The sequence below is a fragment of the Pipistrellus hanaki genome (assembly GCF_964339955.1).
Source record: "Pipistrellus hanaki genome assembly, chromosome: 12".
NCBI classification, from domain to species: domain Eukaryota; kingdom Metazoa; phylum Chordata; class Mammalia; order Chiroptera; family Vespertilionidae; genus Pipistrellus; species Pipistrellus hanaki.
In genome coordinates this window covers 41,523,472-41,547,350 of record NC_140514.1, presented here as the reverse complement: position 1 = coordinate 41,547,350, position 23,879 = coordinate 41,523,472, and the positions used below count along the sequence as shown (strand labels likewise).

General features: G+C 40.1%; 2 protein-coding genes across 6 annotated transcripts in view; one reads left to right on the top strand and one right to left on the bottom strand.

Annotated features, from left to right (window-relative positions):
* Positions 1-12,812, top strand: part of GCFC2 (GC-rich sequence DNA-binding factor 2) — a 30,049-nt gene extending 17,237 nt beyond the window's left edge. For 4 of the 5 annotated variants that reach the window (XR_014796505.1, XR_014796506.1, XM_084900870.1 and 1 more), the window contains 6 exons: positions 565-686; positions 1,675-1,751; positions 3,145-3,211; positions 4,930-5,076; positions 10,073-10,197; positions 11,268-12,812. Coding sequence is in view for 2 of the 5 variants with exons in the window: in XM_084900870.1 (XP_084756996.1) it covers positions 565-686; positions 1,675-1,751; positions 3,145-3,211; positions 4,930-5,076; positions 10,073-10,197; positions 11,268-11,385 (656 nt within the window). In the remaining 3 variants the exon portion in view is untranslated. The remainder of the gene's footprint in view (positions 1-564; positions 687-1,674; positions 1,752-3,144; positions 3,212-4,929; positions 5,077-10,072; positions 10,198-11,267) is intronic. The other variant, XR_014796507.1, reaches the window with a different exon arrangement.
* On the bottom strand, positions 12,774-23,491 carry MRPL19 (mitochondrial ribosomal protein L19). Its single transcript, XM_084900872.1, has 6 exons — positions 23,369-23,491; positions 23,080-23,197; positions 20,047-20,165; positions 19,700-19,834; positions 16,161-16,342; positions 12,774-16,027 (listed from the first exon to the last, which is right to left on the bottom strand). Exons 1-6 carry the CDS (start codon positions 23,469-23,471, stop codon positions 15,806-15,808), a joined length of 879 nt encoding a protein of 292 aa, XP_084756998.1. The 5' UTR covers positions 23,472-23,491; the 3' UTR covers positions 12,774-15,805.
* Between the last annotated feature and the right edge of the window lie 388 nt (positions 23,492-23,879).

Sequence of the window (23,879 nt, the reverse complement as noted above, 5' to 3'; positions counted from 1 at the left end):
GAAAATGTAATAAGCAGTAAAAATCAATAGGTGTCATAATTTAAACTGGTTAAAAAATACTTGTTGGTGCAATTGATTTGCTCCCTTCCTCTCTGTCAAATGGTTGACAATCTTTGGCCTTTAGCATTTGTGACATTAGTATTGCTTTTATAACTCCTAGGTCATTTATTAGTGGCGCACTTCTATCCCTATTATAATACATATTTTTTTCTCTTCCTTAACTTGTCCTCTTACATTTCTCCTCAGTACTGCCCTGGCCAGTGTAGCTCAGGGTTCACTTGAGTTTCACGGTGGTGAATTTAAAGTGTAGTGTTTTCCAGCCACTTTTTAGTTGCGTGATTTCAAGAATAGACTCAGTGACAAGGTGGATTTAACAAGGGTGGTATAGCCAGACAAATTCAGCAAAGCCCAAAAGGAAAAGGAAATTGAGGATGTATGCAAATATGTAATGGTAATGATTGGTGTAGATTTTAAGCCACAAAAGGCAGTAATCTTTGCTAAAAAGCTTATATTGTTTACATGTAACAAGTAAATAATTGTGCACTACTGAAATTTTTGTTTCAGACTTTGTAGAATTCATATGGGATCCTTTGTCAACCTCACAGACAACAAGTTTAATAGCTCACTGCAGGATGATTCTTGAAGAACATTCCACTTGTGAGAATGAAGTTAGTAAAGGCAAACAGGTAATTTCTAGAGTAAGAAATTTCTTTATCTATGAATCAGCATAATTTATTATAAATCTTTGTTTACAGAAGAAGCACAAGAAGTAATTATCAGAAAACTATTTGAGGGGAAATATACTTAGTTCTGATTTATAGAAACTAGGGCTCTGGCCAGTGTGGTTCAGTGGTTAAAGCATCAGCCCACACAACAAAGGGTTGTGGGTTTGATTCCTAGTCCAGAGCACATACTTGAGTTGCAGATTCAATCCTCCACCCAGGTTGGAGAGCATTTGGGAGGCAACCAATTTATGTATGTGTGTGTCTCTTCCCCCTACCTATGTCCTCCCTTCCACTCTGTCTGAAAATCAAGGGAAAAAATATCCTCGGGTGAGAATTTAAAAAAAAACAAGTGGTCCTAACCAGTTTGGCTCAGTGGATAGAGCGTCAGCCTGGGGACTCAAGGGTCCCAGGTTCAATTCTTGTAAAGGGCATGTACCTTGTTTGTGGGCATTTACCCAGTAGGAAGTGTGCAGGAGGCAGCTGATTGATGTTTCTCTCTCATCAATGTTTCTAACTCTCTTTTCCTCTCCCTTCCTCTCTGTAAAAGCTCAATAAAATATATTTAAAAATATAAAAACAACAACCGCATTCTGATGAGGGTATAAGTAAACAGGTTTTCTCATATACAGCCAGTGGGGCTGTAAATGGGATACCACTACAGTGTCCTAAATACATGGGCAAAAACTTTCATAGCAACATTATTCATAATAGTCCCCAAACTGGAAACCATCTAAATGTCTTATCAGTAGCATTCATGCAACAGAACACTATACAGCAGTGAAATATACCAACTACAGTGACATGCAATAACGTGGGTGAACTAAGTTCTCTTGTACCTGATTGATATTTTAACACCTAATTCTGTGTGTGTACAAAATAAATTATTTCTTTTGATAAATATATTTCAACCCATAACTGTCACTGATGCTTTTAAATTTTCAAATAATAGGACTTAGTTAAATCCATTGTTTCAAGAATGAAGAAAGCAATAGAAGATGATGTTTATATTCCACTGTATCCAAAGAGGTAAGAGCTATTAATGTCTAGATTGTATAAAATAACCATGAAATACAGATTTAAGAATGTAATAAAGAAATTATACTAAGTATTTTCAAAGTATACATATACCTATGTAGATGCAAATTAAGATTTCAATATTTCTCAGTTACCTTCTATATACCATGTACAATGCCTGATACTTGGAGATAGGATGGTTTGTTTTTAATGTTATTCTTAAGAACATGATAGGTGGTATAGCAGAGTAATTAAGAGCCCAGATTCACCATCTTTCTATAATAAAAGAATAATATGTTAATTAGACCGGACATCTTTCTGGGTGTCATTCCAGACGTCCTTCCGGACAAGCTAGGGCTAGAGGGAAGCCCACGTCCCAGGTGCCTGTGGGCGGCAGGAAGGAAGCCAGCCCAGGCCTGGGTGCTAAAGGGAGACCGTCAGGGGAAGGAAGGCCTACTCTTTCACATATTTCATGCATTGGGCCTCTAGTTATTAGATAATGACCTTGGGCCTTTCTCTGTCTTCTAATGTAAAATGGGACATTAGATTAATGCCCACCCTAAAGGACAGTGTGAAGATGAAGAGTGCCAAACAATGCCTGGACAGAGAAAGCACAGCAGAAGGCCTGGAACATCACTGCATCTGTGAATTCTGTATTTACTTAAATTATGAAAGAAGTAGTATTTGATGCATGTTCATACATTTGCTAAGAAGATATCAGTTATAGTTATGGATCATGATCTGAAGCTACCCAGCCAAGTACTCACAGGATTGAAGAGATAAATGTTACTTATATTTAAAATGAAAATTCTTACTCCATCCCACTCCTGACCTCCATCCATCCAATTTTTTACCTTTCTCCATTGTGTACATGAATACATACAATAATATTAATCAGTAATTTTTTTTACCTTTCCAGTTTCTTTATGAAGTTAGAATTAAATACTTATATATTATAATCTTATTTCCTCCCCCTTTCTAGAGCAAAGAAAGTATATTATAAACAGTTGTACATTATTGTTGTTTTTTTTACTTAGTACATCTTTGAAATTTTCATATAAGTAGTTTATCATCATATATATCATCATAAAAGTAGTTTCCTCATTTCTTTTTAAAGCTGCATTAAATATGTAAATATGCTATCATATAGCTGTACTATCAGTGTTGTGAATAATGTTATAGATATTCTGTACATGTGTAAGTATATCTACAGAAGCCATTCTCAAAAATAGGTTAGGTCAAAGTGTGCATGCATTTGTAATTTTTATATTATCAGAACACCTTCATTTATATTCCATTAAAGCTTAGTTTGCTTGGTTAAAAAAACAAACTCAATTTTTTAAACTCTGGTTCTGAAAGATTAATAGTTGTTTGTATTTTCTCCTTGTCTTTCATTTCACATTAGTGCTGTAGAAAAGAAAACATCACCACATTCAAAGTTTCAAGAAAGACAATTCTGGTCAGCTCTGAAGGTAAGCAGAGAACTTCAAAAATAAAAAATAATTTTCTTTTATCTCCAGTTTACTACATATTTCATTACTATATCAATAAATTCTGTAAAGGACCAGACTGTTCTTGCCAGATAGTCCCTGTTGAACTATTCACCTTTGCTGCTGCTGTGTAAAAACAGTCACAGTTCATAAACAAATGAGCATGGCTGTGTTTCAATAAAACTTTACTTATGGACATTGAAATTTAAATATGTAATTTTCACATGGCACAAAATCACTTGAAAATATAAAAACCATTCTTAGGTCACCAACTCTACAAAAACAGACAGTAAGTTGGATTTAACCCACAAACCATAGTTGACTAACCTTGGGTCTAAAAGATTAATCAGTGGCAATAGGGATGGTAAAGAGAAGATGTGTTCAAAAGATATGTAGGCTGACTCACTGAAAGGACTTGATGACTAGTTAATATAATAGCATGTGTAGGATGTAAAGCGCTAGCCAAGGTTCTGACTTTAGCAGCCTGGTAATTTACGACATTCTCTGGAGCCATTGGAGGGGATACAGGAAGAACAGGTTTGGGAGGGAAAATAAGATCTGTTTTAGACATAGTAAACTGAAGATTCCTGATAGAGGTCTAAGAGGCTATTGGATATATGAGTCTGAATTATAACAGACAGATCTGAGCTAGAGATTTGTGGTAAACCACATGTGGTATTTGGAGCCATAGTCATGAATATAATCTCTGTGGAGATTGGATGAAGCATGAAAAGAAGGCCCAGGACAGACCTTCAGAAACACGGACATAACAGGTGGGCAGAGAAAGTAAAGTCTTAGAATGAACTATGAAACTTAGAATGGTCACAAAAGAGTTCTGGCATCAGGGAAACTAAGCAAGGGTTTATCGAGAATTAAGACAGTGTTAAATGCCACTGAAGAGAATTAGGAGAAAGCCTGAAAATGTTTATCAGAGTTGACTATTAGGAGATCATAGGTGACCTCAGCAAGAATAGTTTCAGTAGGGTGAATTCATGTTTGTCATGTGCTGAGTCAGGAAAAAGGCTTTCCAGGAAGAGGGAGCAATATCACAAGGACAATGAATAAAAAAGCATTGCTTATTAGTACACTTTCATGAGGTTTAGAACCTAGAGTAATAAATGCAGTATTGGAAAGAAAGTGGAAAGTACTAAAATTCACAGATCTGGATTTAGAGGAGGGAAAGACAACCCATATTAATTGTATTAGAATTCCTTTTGAATATTTTATCCAAGTTATCTCCAAATTTACAGGTTATTATTAATCTTATATGTACATCCAATGAGGCTCTTGGGTTTGATTGATTTCTGAAGGTCTGCATTGGTGGTAGTGGCACTGCTTAAAGGCAGTCCTTTACGAATCCTGGGGTCCTGCAGCCTTGTGTGCAGTGGCTCTAGACTCGGGGAGAGTGTGGATTGAGGAGGACGATTGCTGATTTATAAAGGCTTCCAGCGAGTTTATTTGAGATGGATTTTTGGTGGTTGTCCTAAAAACTAAAATAGGATGAGCAAATATGTGGAGGTTGGAATGTAAATGTATCAGGTATTTATTTAGACATTTTTTTTATTGATTCTAAAATTGACAGTTCCAATTAACTGTTAGTGAAAAATTAAGAGTTTGACCAACTTATGTTTGTTGGAGAATGTTCTAGTTTAACTTTCAAGAAAAGGTACAGAGTCATTTGACATGTTATTTTATTTTAGCTCTTCCGCAATATTCTTTTGTGGACTGGACTCCTCCCAGATGACACCTTGAAAGAGCTAGCACTGGGGAAACTACTAAATCGTTACCTTATCATAGCTCTTCTTAATGCCATGCCTGGGCCAGATATCGTTAAAAAGTGCAACAAGGTAAGTTACATATGATATGATTATAATTTTATCATCATGTTTAATTCAATTTTAAAAACATCTTGTTGCAAAATAATTAAAATTGTGATGTTCACATAATAATAAAGAAGTCTATCTAACAGACTAGAAACCCAGAGAAACTCCTCACTATTTAAAAATGAGCATACTGATTGTTTGCAAAAAGAATATTAAATCCTTACCTCCCACTAAATACCTACATAAATTTCAAGTGAAATAAAAAATTAAATGTTAAAAATGAAATAAAATATTGTACTAAAAAGATAAATGACTTGATGATAAGGAAGTCCTTTCTGAACATAAAGCAAAAGAAATTATGGAAAAAAGTGATAGGTTTGATAAAGATATAAGTCTTCAGTGGCTCAAAAAACATTAACCAAAAAGATATCAAGATTTTTCATCACTGTTAAAACTGGAAGATGGGTCCATTGAGCCCCTTAAACTTATTCTTTCTCTTGTTTATGTTTGAAATTTTCTGCAATAAAAAGTTAAAACAAAAGTAAATTGAAAAACAGAAATAAAAGTTGTCAGGGTTGGGAAAAAGTAGCTTAATAATAATCTATAATAATAAAAGCATAATATGCAAATGGCCAAAGAGTGGGATGACCACATTATGACACCCACTGGTGCCAGACGAGCCAAGGTGGGTGTGATGCAGTCGGTCAGGGACCCAGCCATCGTCCCATGATTACCCCGCAGAGTGAAGCCCAGCCACTGGTGGGCTGTGGTGGGTGGGCAGTACTCCTTCTGTGGGGTACAATTGATCGCCCCAAAGAGGAAGGCCCAGCCCACCCTCTGCAGGGCAATTGATTGGGGGGGGATTCTGCAAAACCGGGAACTGGTGTGTGGCTGGAAGTGCACATGGGCAGTGCCAGGCCAAGGCAGGTGGAGTTGGGGGGCACTGCAAAGGCATGAATTTTGTGCATTGGTTCTCTAGTCTATATATAAAAGCCTAAGTGACTGTTCGACTGGTAGCTATGATGCAAACTGACCACCAGGGGGCAGAAGCTCAACACACAGGCATGGAAACATGGAATAGAATGATGAATCCCAGAGGGTAGGGGGAGAGGAAAGGAGAGAGGGAAAAGAGATTAACCAAAGATCTTATATGCATACTAGAGGCCCAGTGCAGGATTTGTGCACCCGTGGGATCCCTCGGCCTGGCCTGTGGAGATCAGGCTGAAACTGGCCTGGTGCATGGATTCATGTACTGGTGTGGTCCTTCGGCCTGGCTTGCACCCTGTCACAATCAGGGACCCCTTGGGGGATGTCAGGACTGCTGGTTTCAGCCCAGTCCCTACAGGCCAGGCTGAGGGACCTCACCAGTGCACTAATCCATACACTGGGCCTCTAGTAACTAATAATACAGTAATTAATAAATTATAAAATAAGAATAAATTTTTTTTTACAACAGTAAATCTACTTTTGCCCACCCCTGTGTATAACAGGGATTAATATCCACATACAAAAAAGCTCTTTTCACATCAGTAAACAATTCAAATATTCCCATTAAAAGTGGCCAAAAGACATTCAACAGTCAATTCACCAAAAAATAATATGCAAAATAAACTCTAAACATGTCAGAAAGATTAGTAATAGAGAAATGCAAATAGCACAGTGAGGATACTATTTTACCTGTCGTGTTGGCAAACTTATTGCTGTTATTTTCATTTAATTTTCCCAGTGCTGGCAAAAGCACTGGGAGGCAAGAGCTTCTTACCATTCCAGATTCACCTGACCTGTGGCACCGCAGTTCTGGAGAACAGTCTCTGCTCTGGAAGGAGGGATACAACTCTGGAAAGTGTTTGGCATGATTGATGCAAAACCTTTAAAATTCATACCCTTTGACTTAGAATAAATTCCTGGAATTAACATTGCTAAGTAAAAATCAGAGGTGTACATACAGATTTGGAGTATAAGGGTTATAATATTAGTATACCATTATTTCTAACAGAACTTAATTAAGAACAACCTAAATGTCCAAAAACATAGTCTATCCACATAAAAGTCACATTGTTGAAGAACTTTTAAGAATATGAGAAAAATTACTTTAAGCTTTACATTTTAAATATATATATATATATATATATATATATATATATATATATATATGAACATTAGGTTGCAGATCCTAGCCAACCATAATTTTTCTGGCTATGTAGTTTTAAACTACAATATCTACCAAAAATTTAAATCATCATCCATGTATTAGGTTCCATATAGTCTCTTTGATCACAGGAGTGTGCCATGCAGAAGTAGAGAAGACATATGACATTCCCTCCACAGCTTGTGGCTAGAAAACCAAGCCAAGATCTTGTGGTTTTATTTCCTTGGTTCATTTATGAAAAAGCTACATGGTTTCATGAGACTCTTATTGAGGCTTGTAATACAAAACAAAGGGAAAGCCTGGTGCAAATAATAAAAACCAGTAAAGGCTGGTATCAGAACTTTAAAGAAGAGGTGCAGTTAGCATAACAAAACTTACAGGGCTTTCTGCCTTTAGGCTTGCAATGCATCTGCATTTTTTATGGATAATTGCAACAAGTAATTAAGGAGTTGGATACATCTTTTTCTCACCTGTGTTTCCAGTGCTAACCAATCAGATTTATTTTAAAAAGAACTTCATATAACATTTAATAATATGGGGTGCATGTCCCTTCTCCCTTTGACTTTATATAAGTACTGATCTTGATGTTATCAACTGTAGCGTAACCTCTTTGATTAAGAATCTCTGAATAGTATGACCTCAGGTTTTTCCTTTCTCCCTTTTTCTTTCCTTTTTATTCTTCCTGTGCTGTGAAGTTTTTATTTTATTTTGTTAAAAGTTTTGTTTTTATCCCCAAGTCATTCTACTTTTACCTTTTCTTCCAAAAGAAAAATTGAGTGTACTTAATAGGGACTTTTTATGCCGCCGTAGAGATTTAAAGCAATGTATTAAATTAGAAGAAAATCAAAGCCATACTTTTTTCCTGTGTATTTTAGAATTACCTACTTAATTTCTTAACTCTTAATTTGTTTATATAGATCATATGCTAATGAAACCAGACAACAAATGTGTCCAGGCTGCTTATCACTACTTAAGCCAATTAAGAGGGACAGGTTTGAATAATGTATAAGCTTTTATTCAGTAACTAGAGGCCTGGTGCAGAATTCATGCACCGGTGGAGTTGGGCCAGCCTGCCCCAATCAGTGATGGGGCTTGGCTGGCAGGGGGTAGGGGAAACAAGAATTTGATCAAACTCCAGGTTGAACTGGTCAAACACCCAGTTGAGGACAATTTGTATATTAGCCTTTTATTATATAGGATGCTGGCAGAATGGGAGAGCTGCAGGTCATCCACAAAAATCTGCACTAACACCTCCTACTAGCTGGCTGATTATGTAGGGACTAGGGTCCCAGTGCACGAATTTGTGCACCTTGAAGGGAACTGTGGACCTCAAGGCTGCAGTGGGCACAGGGGTTGGTCTCAGCTCATCCTGTGCACCCCCGCCTGGCCCCTCCTGCCATGGCCCCCAGTCCTATCTGCCGGCAGTCCCATTCCCACCGCCCCGCTCCTGTGTGCTAACGGTGCCGGCCCGCTCACACCACGGAGCCAGTGGGGCTGACACCAGCAGCAGATGTGAGCGGGGCTGGTGCTGTCAGTGGATGCAAGCGGCAGCTGCTGCCCCAATTGCCCCTCAGGAGCAGGGGGAGGTAGAGAAGCCGTCGGGGCAATCGGGGCCAACAGCTGCTGCTCACACCTGCTGACAGTGTTGAGCAATCAGGCAGCAGCGGGTGTGAGCGGCAGCTCCAGCACTGGCTGCAGGTGCAAGCAGGGCCAATGCTGGCAGCAGGTGTGAGAGACGGCTGCCGGCCCCTCAGGAGCAGGAGATCACCCCTCAGGAGCAAGAGCAGATGGAGAACCCCTGAGGGGCAAGTGGGACCTGCGCCAGGCGCTCACAGAGGATGCAAATAGTGCAAGCTCCAGCAGCAGGACTAGTGCATGGGAGCAAAGAATTTTTTCAGTAACCACCAGAGACTCACCCTAATGACAGCGACCGGCACCGCACCTTGGTCTGGCACCCCTGCTCACCTGCTCCACCATTGTGCTGCGGCCAAAGCCCACCGTATTCCACACAAACCCCCGGTGGTCAGCCTACGTCATAGCAAACAGTTGTTCTGCTGTTCGGACTATTTGCATGTTAGGGAGATAGATATGTGTGCAAGGAGGCAGCAGGGGGGATGGCTTCAGTGTAGGTGGTCCAGGATCTTGAAGTCCGATAACAAGGTAGCTAATTTTCTGTGATGTTAAAAACGAGTCCACCTGTTCCTAGGATCTTAGAATGGTCAGCCTTCCTGAGGCAAATTCCCAACGAGGGTCAGGGTTCAAGCATAGCAACCAAATGAAAGTGTCTCCTGTCCTTTATCTGTTCTCAAAATGTATTTTCTTTTCTAAGTAATGGACCCATCCGGGCCCAGGTGTCTCATCCTTTCACAGCCCTGTTTTCTTCCTGTAGCACAGCCTCCAATTTCCCAGGCTCTGTAGGAAAACCTCTTCCCTATAGTGAGTAAGGTGAATCATCATTAAACAACCGTGGTCCTATTCTTATTGTGTGCCCTTCCCTCCTATCACTAGATCACCCAATATCTTAGTGAAACAATACTAAATGTGTTTTATAGCTGTGTAAACTAAAAATCTTTCATGCGGGCATTTCTGGTGTTTAGTTGTAAATAGTGTTTTGTACAGATTTAATGGCTCAGGAATACAGAGTATAGAAAGTATTTCAAGTACCATTAGAAGGTATTTGTCAATAGTAGTCTATTTTAACCGCTTAGTATTAAAGTATGATTGCTTAAAAAGTGTATAACCCCTTGACAGAGAAAAAGTTCTCACAATTTACCTGCATGATCATTATAAAGATTAACTGGCATCATGTTAGCAGAAGTCCTTAGAGGATAATTGTCATTGTTAAAACCAACCATGTGTTTTGATTAACAGATAACAGCATATTTACCAGAAAAATGGTTTGAAAATTCTACCATGAGAACATCTATTTCCCAGCTGGAAAACTTCATCCAGTTTTTATTGCAGTCTGCACATAAACTATCTAGAAGTGAATTCAGGTAATGCATATTTAGTTGTACTTCCATAAGCATAACTCAAGGATTCTATTATATTCTCAGCAGTTTTTAGAAAGATTCATACTTTTACATACCTGTTGAGACTATTGCTGTAGAATTACTAGATTTTTAATATATATTTGATTGATTTATTTATTTTTACATAGAGGGAGGGAGAGATGATAGTTAGAAACATCAGTGAGAGAAAAACTTTGATTAGCTGCCTCCTGCACACCTCCTAATACGGATGTACCCGCAACCAAGGTACATACCCTTGACCAGAATTGAACCTGGAACCTTTCACTCTGAGGGCGACCAGTCTATCCACTGAGCCAAACCAGTTAGGGCTACTAGATATTTTCTGTGTGCAACTTTTGGAATCACTATTATATACTCACACCTCATGCATCTATATAGTTTATATTTTTAAATGTAAATCACTTCCAGAAAACTATAGCACAGGGGAATTTAGAATTTAAAATGCAAATTTTTAAAAAAGTAAATCAAGTTTCTTATTAAGCATGTTTTTAATGTTTTAATTTTCCTGGCCATTTTTAAAGCCTGAACACTTTTTAAGTACAGGTCTGCAGTTTGCAACCTGGTGTTTACCCAACAGTAGTCAGATCTCTGTTTTGCATATCTCATTCATTGCATTGGATGTCTGGGCCTTGAGGACAGTGGTGTTCTGATGAACCATCTCTCCAAAACTAGAAAGCCCAGATCTGTGGCATTAGGTGATGCCTGTGGGGTAAATACTCCCACTGAGGCTCCCACCATAATAGCCCATATAAGCTAGTAACAGCACACCACAACTCAGATTTCTGATGACAGAACTGCTCTGTGCTTTTCTGCATTTGACAGTCATTCACATTCACATTCTTGCCATAATACAATACACGAAATAGTATGAATTTATAAGTATGTGGAGAAAGTAGTAGCATCTGAATATATAACGCTATTTTAGATATTGGTTTAAGATCAAGTTTTTGTTTCAGATAAACAACTGATGATTCACTGTGTTCTCCTACATTGCATTTTTTAAGGGGGAAATGCTTTTTTTGTTTGTTTTTCAGGGATGAAATCAAAGAAATAATTCTTATTCTGGTGAAAATAAGGGCTTTAAATCAAGCAGAATCCTTCATAGAAGAGTATCACCTAGACCATCTTAAACCAGTAATCAATCAAGTTTGAGTAAACTTTATAGGAAAGTACTAGAGGAGATTTTAGTGCAGTCACATTCTGCTCCTTTGCTGGGGGCGAAAAAAGCTGGTGCTTCTTTACTCCTAGTAATGGAGGTGAAGATTTGAAAACAAAACAAAACACCCACCGGTTTCATCCCTTCATCCCCTGTTTTAGGAAAGGCTGCCCTCCTGATTCTGTGGAAATTAAAGCACATGGGCAGTTAAGAGTTTAACATATGTATTTCCCTTCGATTCTTGTGGCAGCTCTTCCAATTTAAGAGAGGAGTTGGCAAGACCTTGCTTATAACTGCTTTGTCTTTAGTGAGTCTTCTGTCCTGATCCACAACCACACCTTTTCGTTCTCTTCATCTTAATATTTGATTAAAAGTGTAAATCAAACGCTTATTTAGAAATCAGTTTAAATGGAAATCCTAATTGGAACGAGTTACTTTTAAGGCTTTGATAACTATGATTATCAATTGTCCTTCAGAAATATATACCAACGTATTGTATCAACACAAGTGCAAGAGAGGCCAAGGAATCCCCCAGCAATCATTTTTTAACTCTGAAAATTTAATGGGTGAAAATATCTCGTTTGAATTATGTGTTTGGGTTATTAGAGTGAGTACTTGTTCTTTGGCCATTTGTAATTCTTTTTGACATGTTCATTGTTTTCCTGTGGATTTGTGAGAGCTTCAAATATTTAAAGATAATGTTTTGCATGTTCTGTGTCAGTTGCCATTTTTCATTTAATTTTGTGTATATTTTTGGTATAACAAGGCATTACTTGTTGAGTAGTTACTACTCTTTGCTAGTTTTTGTCATAAAAAGCCAATTTAGATAAGAAATAGATATTTTAAGCAGAACATGTAATTCATTTTCTGGATAAAATATTTGTATAATTAAAATCTGAGGCAAGGGTTAGAATTGAGAATCTTTTTCAAAGTGAAAGATTACTAATAATATTTCTTAATCTATTTGTAAAATAACTCAGAGGCAACCCTAAATACATATTTTGCATAGTTGCCCAAAAGATAACCAGGAAAAAATGGATTTTTTTTTTGTAGGATTTCAGCATTTGGCCTCTGACACTGTCACCCCTAACTTCGAAGGTGCATATATTTTAATGGATTGTCTTTTAAAGTTTATTTTAGTTACACAGATTATAACAAGAATAGAATCTCATCTAAAAGAAACCATTGCTGAAAAGCATTTAGCATTCCCACACAATTATTGTTCCCAGAGGTAATTGCTGTTTTCATTTCAGTATCACTCAGTGTTACTTTCAGACCTTTTCTCTCTCTCCAAGAGTGTGTGTGTGTGTGTGTGTGTGTGTGTGTCTTTGTTGTTTACATAAATGACAGTATTTATTGCTTTATTGCATATGAAATTTGTAAATTTTCTTTACTCTTTAAGTAATACACATTTGGGAACTTTCCTCTGATTTTGCATTTGTATTAAAGATGTGTTGGATGTGTTCTTACATTTTTAGCTTGGGCAGAGAAAGTTCTCTTGCTTTTCATAAAATGGAAATACATTTTTATAAAAATAAAATTTAAAGACATACAGTCCCTGGCTGAGTGGCTCAGTTGGTTGGAGCATCGTCCTGCACACCAAAAGGTTGTGGGTACAGTTCTGGTATAGGCACATACCTACGTTGCAGGTTCAATCCCCAGTCGCAAATGGTCACACAAAAAAGCAGGAGTAGCTCTACTTATATCAAACTAAATGAACTTTAAAAATTATAAAAGAGACAAAAAAGGTAATTCTGTAATGATAAAGGGGTCCATCCATCAAGAAGATAGAATTGTAAATATTTATGCACTCAAAGCAACTAACATTTAAAACAGCTAAAAGGAGAAATAAACAGCAATATAGTAAAAGTTGAGAATTTAGTACCCAACTCTCAACAACAGGTGAGTCATTCAGACAGAATGATGAGAATGGGTTTGATGAGAGACCATATGGAGCTAATAGACATATACAAAACATTCCGTCCACCAACAGTAGAATACACAGGACCATTCTCTAAGGTAGACCATATTTTAGGTCACAAAATATAGAAAAAACTCCTATAACTCAATAGCAAAATAACAATCCAATTTAAAAATGGGCAAAGGACATGAATAGACTCCAAGTAAGATATAGGAATGGACAACAGGTTCATGAAAATGTGCTGGACATCACTAATAATCCGGAAAATACAAATCAAAACCACAATATCACCTTATGCATGTGAATGGCCATCCTCCAAAGGACATAATAAATGCAAAGATGTAGAGAAAAGGGAACCCTTTTGTACTGTTGGTGGGACTGCAAATTGTTATAGCCACTATGGAAACACAGTATGGAGATGCCTCAGAAAATTGAAAATAGAACTAACATATGATCTAGCATTTCCACTTAGGGGTATATATCTGAGGAAACAAAACACTGTCTCAGGATGATAGCATTATTTACAACCCCCCAAGACATGGAAACAACCTTGTGTCCATCAATAGATAAATAAGGAAGTTATGACACACAACTCACACATGGTAGACTATTATGTAGCCATTTAAAAGCAAGTCCTATGTTTTTACATTTTTCATCTTTTAAAATAAATGCAAGGCTCCTATTTTAAAACATGATTCTCACTTCTTAAATTCTTTACTTCTAGAAATGCTCTAAAAATAATTTTTCATGTGCACTGAGATAAAAAGCTAGAAAGTTCCTCTTGACTGTCTTCATACTCTCTTTAGTATCACCTGAAGACAAATTAATTCTTACACTCCATGCTTCATAATGACAAGTAGAAAACTAGATTCACAGTATCTTTTTCCAAGGTTTTTCTTATGATTGAATTCCAAAGTGCAGTTTCATCCAAGTGAAAATATTTGTCAAGTATGTGCTATGGTTGCCTAGTTTCAATAAAGGGGAAGTAAACTGGGATTCTTCTCTCACCACAAGTCCAGTCCTGAGCCTAAGCCAAGAGCCCAAGGAAAAAAAAAAAATGGAAGCTACCTTCAATGGGCACCACTCACCTGTGCTCTTCCCCATGTCAGTGGCCTCTCTTCCTCCTGGCGTTCATAGTGAGTCCTTTGAGTAGGGAGTGGCTGGACACATTCTGACTTTTACTACATTGCTAAAATGAATTTCCCTCAATTATACGACAGCTCAACAGAGTCTGGTAGGAAAAGTAAAATTTGTTTCTTGCTCTGTAGGACATCACCGGTTTTCTAAAGTTCTTTTTGTCACCCATCACCTCATTGGTTTTAAAAGCATTTCCTAAGGAAGGGAGAAGCTGCTCGGTGCTGAAGGCCCTTAGGTGTCCCCATGCTGGCACTTCTCTGAAAGTTTCCTTGATTCAAGTTCCACTTTTTCAGCCAGGATCTTGATTCAGTGGTTCTTTCTCTAAATTTTCCTTCACTTAAGCTCTAAGTCTAACCCTTTCATTCCAATTCCTCAGCTGCCAGCTCATTCAGACCTCTGGGATCTGCTTTCAGTAGACTTCACCCCACAGGGAGATGGAAAGCTCTGGAAGCATTTTCAGCAGGAAAGAAACAAGGACTGATTTAGGTTTTAGAAACAGATTTAGGTCTTCTCCAAGGGTAACAGGCACGGAGACCTGGCAATGACTGTGAGGCCCGAGTCCCCACAGCTGTGGTCTGGCTGGCTGTGGGCACTGGTTCAGAGGGACTAGTGAGAGGGGAGGAAAGAGGCTTGGGAAACCCGAAAGAGTTGGGGGTCAGATACTTCTCTCCCACCCTGTTCTCTGCCCCCGGTGCCTCCCCAGGTGACTGTCCTGCCACAGTGCTGCACAGTGCCACCTGTCTTGCCCAGCTACTGGCCTTTGCTCCTGCTCCATCTCACTTCACTGGAAGAAGGGCTGGGTACTACCGTGTTTCCCCGAAAATAAGACATCCTCCGAAAATAAGATCTAGCGCATGGAAAGATAAGACATCCCCTGAAAATAAGGCCTAGTGCAACTTTGGGAGAAAAAATTAATATAAGACACTGTCTTATTTTCGGGAAAACAGGGTAGGTGAGTGGGAATGGCGGACTCTGGTGACTCCGTACAATGTGTTACCTGGCACTCCTGGCTGGAGGTATAGGATGGGCGGTGCCTGATGGGGCAGATCCCGTTGTCAGAGCTGTGTTCCTACCTCCTTGTTCAGATTTCAGGCTTATATTAGGGGATTCTGTAATAGTTTGACTGTATTGTAGCTCTGCCTCCAGTAACAGAATAGACACCAGACCACTTGGCATGTACATTTCTCTTTTTAAAGTAATAAACTGATGTTGTAATTTTATTTTTTTTACAACAGTACTCATATTGAATACTTAGTTGATTTAATGATCATTTTCTTATATATGAAATTAAACTGGTCTCTAAAAATATACTCTGAGAGTCAGTATATCTTCTGCTAGGGGCTAAATACGTGTTTAGATCACGACTTTTTTGATGCTTCAATTTCTTCCCATATTGCAGCTTCAATTTTTGAAGTATCATATTCCCTCATCATATCAAACTCAAGCCACGGCCGACTCCACTTCTGAGCTTCTTTCATTTTCTCTTCAGTTAAGTAAAGTTCAAATCTGATTCCTTTAATATTAAACTTTGGACGCTCCCAGCGTTTGGACCAGGGCTTAGGCTTCATTTTTACTTTCAGCTAAGGAGGATATATATTTAAAAAAAAAAAAAAAAAGGAATAAATTAGGCTGATAGTAAAATTCTTTGAAAAGTTTTCATTAAGATAGCTCATATTATACTTGAACCTCCAGTTCCAAATGTACAACTCATACCTGATTAATAGGAACGTCTTGGCCAGGATCTTGTAGAACTGGCTTCATATCAACATCGAAAGTGCTGTACTCAGGAAGGGCGTCTCGTAAGTACAGCAAGCTGTCATCCAGCCGCTTCTCTAATTTGACCACCTGGATCTCCTGGATTCTAGGGTTGTAAAGTTCAAAGCAAATCTCAACACCTACGGAGAGAAGAAAACATTCTTACGACCAAGTCCAGTTCCCTGCGCGAGTCTCCCACTGGAGTGAAAGCTTTTTCATAAAGGAACTCGTGCAGGGTTTTACACGTAGGAAATGTGGCGTAAATTTGAATCTTTAAAATGAAGATGGTTGAAAGAAATAAAAGGATGTCTCCTATAAATATCGAGTCAACATCTCTAATTCTGATAGCATTACCTTAGTTGGAGAAAATTTGAGTAAATGCTTCGTCAAGTGGTTTATTTCCCAATTACTTAAAGTTCTATCTTCTACATTAAAAGCAACAGGATTAATGATGATGAAAAAAAAAACATTTTTAAGTTCTAACTGGGTTAGGCGCCCTCTTGTGGATGGCCTAGGTTTTAACACTGAAGCCTTCCACAAGAAGTGAGCTAAGAACAGCCTTGAGTGTTTCCAAGAGACAAGTGATCGCTTAATATACAGCATCTGTATCGTCAAATGCTTACTCTGAGCTCTCCTGAATAATCCCAAAATAAATACAAACAGTAAAATATATGATCTACATTAACATCTAGTGTTTAATACCAGGATATACTCCAATATTTACTACTATTCTTGTTCAGGCACTGATTTGGGAGCTGTGCCTACAGCAAAACCCAAATAGTAAGATGCTTCTCTTCTCATAAAGCTAACATTTTAGTGGATGACAAACTAACTAAACCAACAAGGTAATTTCATATGGTGAAAACAACACAAGTGATGACACTGTGACTGGGGAGGGGGCAACTTCAAATAGTACAGCCAGGGAAAGCCTCTCTGAAGGATGGCATTTAAAGGGATACAATGAAGGGCCAGGACGGCTCCAGGCAGAAAGAATGGGAAAGGCAAAGGCCCCGGGTTTTAACAAATCTGCCATGTTTGAAAAACCAGAAAAAGGCCCATTTGTCTGGAACACAGTAACGTGATGAGGCAGGAATTAAACCAGCAACACTACACAGGTGCAAGCAGGAGAGAGTAGTGGCGAGGATGCGAGTGGTAGCAAGGGAGATGGAAAAGTATACAAAATTGCCGGGACCGGTTTGGCTCAATGGATAGAGCGTCGGCTTGGGGACTGAAAGGTCCCGGGTTCGATTCCGGTCAAGGGCATGTACCTTGGCTGAGGGCATATCCCCAGTAGGGGGTGTGCAAGAGGCAGCTGATCGATGACTCTCTCATCGATGTTTCTGACTCTCTATCTCTCTCCCTTCCTCTCTGTACAAAATCAATAAAATATATTTAAAAAAAAAAAAAAAAAGAAAAGTATACAGAATTGGGATACACTTTTTGGGAAACAGCTATAAAAACCTCTGGGTGTATGAAAGAGAATTAAAAACAGCTATTAAATTTTTGGATTTAAGTAAAGCCACTGGACTAGAAAGAACCACCAAAAAAAGGGAGAATCGCTGGGGAAGGTCTAGGTGGCTGACAGTCACAATGTACTGTAAAGAAAGACGAGAAGGAGCTAACAGTTTTGAGGACCGTGTCCAGAACTTCGTGTACAACATCGCAATCAACTGACCACAACCCTGAGAAGTAGAAACTGTTATCTCCATTTTAAAACAGAAAAACCTAGTTCTGTCCAGCTCACACCTGTGCTCAGGTCTTTCTGTGACACGGTTTCTCCAAGCACAGGACCTGAATGGAGGCACCAGTTTCTGTAATCAACCAATTCCAGCTGAGTTCTCACATGCACAGCACCCCAGTCGTTGAGGATAGAAGACAGCAACTGCTCTCCTTGTTCAATTTCTTTGGAATATAATACTTGGCTGCTGGAGAACATTCAGTATGAAAACTTTACTGTTCTTCCATTTTTATTCATAATCTTTCTAAAATATCACCACTTGTTCTTCTGCCTTATTAAGCATAGCAAATGTAATATTGCCTTTTTTTTTTTAAAGTTCTCTAGTTCTTATAAAACTACTAGTGGCCCAGTGCACAAAATTCATGCAAGGAGGAAAGGTAGTGTCTCTCAGCCCAGCCTGCACCCTCTCCAATCTGGGACCCCTCGAAGGATGTCCTACTGCCGGTTTACAGGGATCGGGCCTAAATCGGCAGTCAGACATCCCTCCCGCAATCCAGGACTGCTGGCTCCTAACCGCTCACCTGCCTGCCTGCCTGATTGCCCCTAACCACTCTGCTGCCAGCCTGCTCGTCCTCAACTGCCCCCCACCACAGGCATGCTGGCCCCCAAATGCTGCCCGCCCCCAATCAGCCTGATCACCTCCAACTGCCCCCCAACTGACGGCCTGCTCACCCCCAACTGGGTCCCTTGCTGGTCTGCTTACCTCAACTGCCATCCCATCCTGGCCTGATCACCCACAACTGCGCTCCCCTCTTGGCCTCTAACCATCTCTACCTCAGCACCACCACCATGGCTTTATCTAGAAGAACGTCCAGAAGGTCTCCTGGAAGTTCTCCCAGTCTAATTAGCATATTACCCTTCTATTAGTATAGACTGAAGCCTGGTGTATGGGTAGGGGCCAGCTGGTTTTGCCCTGAAGGGTGTCCTGTATCAGGATGGGGGTCCCTACTGGGATGCCTGGCCAGCCTGGGTGAGGGGCTGATGGTTGTTTGCAGGCTGGCCACGGCCCCTGGTGACCCAAGCTCCCAGCCCCTCCTTTTGGCTTTTTCTTTTTTCCAGCACCTCCTTGAGCGGAGGCCAGGGCTGGCCGGAAGCAGATATCTAGGATTTATTTATCTTCTATAATTGAGACTTTGTTGCCTAGAGCGGAGGCCAGGGCCGACCAGGGTGGCAGGAAGCTTGGCTTCCTCCATCGCCCGGGGAAACCCAAGCCTCCTGCTCACTCCAGCTCCGTGGCCGCATCCATCTTAGTTGGGTTAATTTGCATACTCACTCCTGATTGGCTGGCAGGCATTGCTTGTGGGCATAGCAGAGGTATGGTCAATTTGGATGTTTCTCTTTTATTAGATAGGATTCTTGAGGTGACTGTTATAATAAAAGCAAAATGGAACCACTCACTTTAGGAGAAAGTAACTCATAAGGATGTCATTATGTTTATAGTGTTCTCAAGGGTTATTTGCTCCTAAAATAACTGCTTTAGTCACTTGTCTCCTCCTGTGATACTGCCATAGTTTGGAAAGTCTATTTCTAATAGTTGTTGTCCCTGTGAAGTAAGAAGCCTTCCAGAGAGAGCAAAGCACCAACTGGATTTAATCAGCAACTCAATCTTCAGACCATTCTTAGGCCTCAGGGTCCTTGTCGTCCCTCAGAGCTCCCTTGCAATTTCAAGTTACAGATTTCTTACCCCAGGGTGCAGAAAACAAAAAGGAATCCTGAGGTAACATTTGCCAGAAAATCAAAAGAATGGAAAGGAGCCTACCTTGTCCTTCAATAGTATTCCTAAGGATAAACGTCGCTCCAAGTCCTTTTCCTGATCTCTGGATGCAAATCCCCAGAAACTGGCTGGTTTTCCCACTGGCATATGGATCGGCCGTGGTAACACGAAGAATGCTTCCTAGGGATTCACAAGGGACGTGAACTTTCATGTGAGATGCAGAAGCAAGCAACAGGACTTCTCGGTAACTTCAGAACTTCCTAACGGTTTCAGGATACCATTAGAAACCAGTACCTCATTGGCCAAACCCAGACATAGGAAAACAACCTTCTCTATGCCAAGAACACTGACCCTCCAGCCACCAGTAAGGAAAGCAGCCAGCTCTTACTGACCAACATAGAACTCCGGGATGTGCAGCACCTTCCTCCTTTCCAACATATCTTGTCTTTCTATGTGAAACTTCAGAGGATTTATTCTTTGTCTTGGAGGAATGAATTCAGGACTCAAGAACCTGTAGGGGGAAAAATGAAATAAAGGTGAACTTTAAAGACCATTAAAAAAGAATCTGCTGCTTTCTTAAAAGAAAAAAAAGATTATGATTTTGAAGTGTTTTATTCTTCCTTTTCTAAGTAAGATCAATTTTACTTACAAAATTGTGAGTGCTTATGAAAACAGCTAATAATCCTGAGTACTCACCTGGCATTGTGTTGAAAGTTTCATTAAACATCATAAACTAAACCTTACAACCACCAATCAGGATTGGTGTCCTTATCCCCTTTTCATAGATGAAGGAAACGAAGCTTGAAGAAGTTGAATAACCTTCTAGTTATATTATCTATATTATCTGTATTATATTATCTATAAACTTATCAAGTCAAGATTTAAATGTCTTGTCAGACTCCAAAGCCTGTGACCATAACCACAGGCCTCATGTTGAGTTGTATATGTTATAATAAATGATGTTGGAAAGGATATAAATATAGAAATCATCAATGGCAAACTGACTTTAAAAATAATCTCCCTAGTCTCTTTAACTGATTTCAAACTCATTATAAGATATTTAACCTACAGAAAGGTATAAATGGCATTATAATGCAAATTCGCCCATCTCAAGAATTACGTAAACAATATGGTTGAAACCCTGTGCACCCCTCCCTGCCCCTAAATTACTATAATGTAATTTAACAAATTTGGTGATTATCCCAATGAATTTCTTCCCTTTTCTCAATTTCCTACTTTGAACATTTTCCAATCTACCGAAAGTTGAAACAGTAATATAATGGATATAATTATATATCCATTATATTATATAATATACTTCACCTACTGCCATCATTGTGCAGTATTTGCTTTACACAGGTGCAATTCTGTTCTTGAACCATTTGAAAATGACAAGCAGCCAGGGATTCATCCCTCAATATTTTAGAAGGTGTCTGCTAACAATAAAGACATTCTCCTACATTTATCACAACTCCCTTAGGACACCTAAGAATTTCAGCATTAATTCAATAATCGAATATAACATATAGGTTATATTTAAATGTACCTGATTGTCCTGGAAAAGGTCTCTTATGGCTGTTTTCTGCCCAATCTAAGCTACATTCAAGCTACACACATTGTATCTGGTTGTTAGTCTCTTCCGTCTCTTAAACTAGAACTATCCCCCATCTTCGGGTTTTTATAACACTGACTTTCCAGAAGAGTCAAAGCCTATTGTCTTATAGATCATCCCTGGGATCTGGATTTGTTTCCTGTTTCCACATGACGGTTAAATATTTTTGGTAAAAATATTACAGAGGTGATGATGTGATCTTACTTTGCCACATCACTAGGCACATCATGTCGCCTTGTACAGCTATTGAGAAAGCTAGGTGTGATGGCTCTGTGAAAGTGGAGAATTCCTCCTATACATTTTTTATACTTTGCATATGCATGTATGTCTGGGACTATAAAAAAGCTATTGTACTCTCAAGTTCTTCTGCAGGTTGCTTTTTTTCACACATTCTATGAGTTCATTCATGTTAGCTCTGGCTCATTCATTTTTCACTGCTGTGTCCACTACTGAGGGATATCTAGGCTGCTTCTTAATTTTTGTTACAAACAGTACTTTTGTGTGGATTATTGTACATTTCTTGTACTTATTACTCTCTAAGTTTTATACTCTTGTGGGTCTAAAAGTACGTATTCACAACCCAATCCTAGACGGTTTTGCTCAGTGGATATTATCTGGATCAGCCTTCTCGGACTTAAGGGTGCCAGGATCAGTCAAGGGCACATGCCCGGGTTGCAGGCTTGATCCCCAGTAGGGGGCGTGCAGGAGGCAGTCGATCAATGATTCTCTCTTATCACTGATGTTTCTATCTCTCATTTTCTCTCTGAAATCAATAAAAATGTTTAAATTTTTTTTTTTTAAATAATAGTATACACAACCTCAAACATGCTAAATTGTGTTGTTTTTCCAGAGTAGTTATGCAATTTACTTTTCATTTAACTGAATTACATTAAGTGCTGCGATTTAGGAGAGATATTCCTTTTCCACCTTAAAAAAAAAAAAAGTTGGCCCAGCCTGTGTAGCTCATTGGTTGAGCACCAACCTATGAACCAGGAGGTCACAGGTCAAGAAACATGCCCTAATTGTGGTCTTGTGATCCCCAGTTTGGGGCTTGCAGGAGAAAGCCCCACAATGATTCTCATCACTGATGTTTCCATCTCTCCTTCTCCTTCCCTCTCGAGGTCAATAAAAACATTTTTTTAAAGTTGTTTAGGGAAGTCTTTTCTTAATTTCTAGATTCCATAAATTCAACTTTATTTCAACTCAGAACCACGGAGTATTTGAAATGTCAAATACGCACGCAGAGATAATAAAACAGCAGCCTAGAGCCCCTTCAGAAAGCCTACCCCAAAACTGGCTAAATTTTAATTAGGTCGACAGCAACATTTTCTGCAAATCCTAAGTCACCGAAATTCACATGTACCTCGAAAGCTACCACCATTCTTTGAAGTAAACCAGGTTTTTTAAACACAGTTTTAAAAGAGCAAATTCCAAACCCAGAGAGGCAGAAATCTTTACCGCTTGCACCCATTTGCCAGGAAACACAGTGAGGGGAGAAGCTAAAGCAGTCCTGGCCAACCCGTTTCTGCCCAGGCGAGGCAGGAGCGGCTCCTGGCGGTAAAACGGGTAAAATAAGACATGCTTCAGGGGGAAATGCCAAATGCCGGTGGAGAGCGCTTCACACCCGGGGGATCCCTTGTTGAAGTGCTGATTTAAGGCTGCAGAGAAATTCAGACCTGGCTTGGAAGGAGCGAGGGAGACAGACAAGCCTGAGATCGCGCCCTGGGAGCCCGGCCCCGCTGAGAGCCGAGCCCCGGAGCGAATACGGGGGCGCGGACCCCGCGGAGGGCATCCCGCCGGGCGCGGGCCTCACCGGGTCTCCGGGCGCGGGGGGCGGCGCTTGTCCACGATCACCGGCTTGGGGGGCGGCTTGAACTCGCCCGGCTGCGAAGGTCCAGTGCTCTGCTGCCGGCCCGGGCCCGCGCGGGCGCCTGCGGAGACACACACAGAGTCACGATCGCTCCCCGGACCCTGCCATCACCCCCAGCTCCCGCTCCGACCAGGGCCCTCCGCCAAGGTCGCCCTAGCCCTCACGTCCCGCCTAACCCCGCCTGGCCCTGCACTCCTTGTGCGCCCCGGCTCCCAAGCCTCACTCTACTCACAGCAGGCGACGGAGGTCGGGGCAGGGCGCAGCGCCCTGGCGGCTCCAATGCTCCGGGCTAGACCCATTGCTACTCCACAGCCGCACGCCATGGAGGCCGCCATGCCTGCTGGCACGGGTAGGGACTACAACTCCCAGCAATCAGTGCGAGATCGCGGCCTTCTATGGCAGCAGCTAAGGGACAAAATAAGCCGGGTTGGGGTTTTTTTGGTTTGGTTTTTTTTCTTTACCTACTTGTTCATCCAGCCTGGGTTTTTTAGGGAAAGTGCATATTTCTTTAGTTTCCTATTATGTCCAGATTATGCCCCTACACTGGGATATTCTCACAGCCTAGAAAGCTTTTCTCCCTTTAAAATCTCAATTCCAATAATTACAGGCTGTTGCTGTTGAAGTATGGTAGCAATCATACTTGGGTAAAAACTGCTGTTTGAATTTTTTAACCCTGCTGTTCTGGCTTCTGCACGCACTTACTTGCTTAAACAATAGGGTAGTTACCTCAGCTTCCAGTCTGA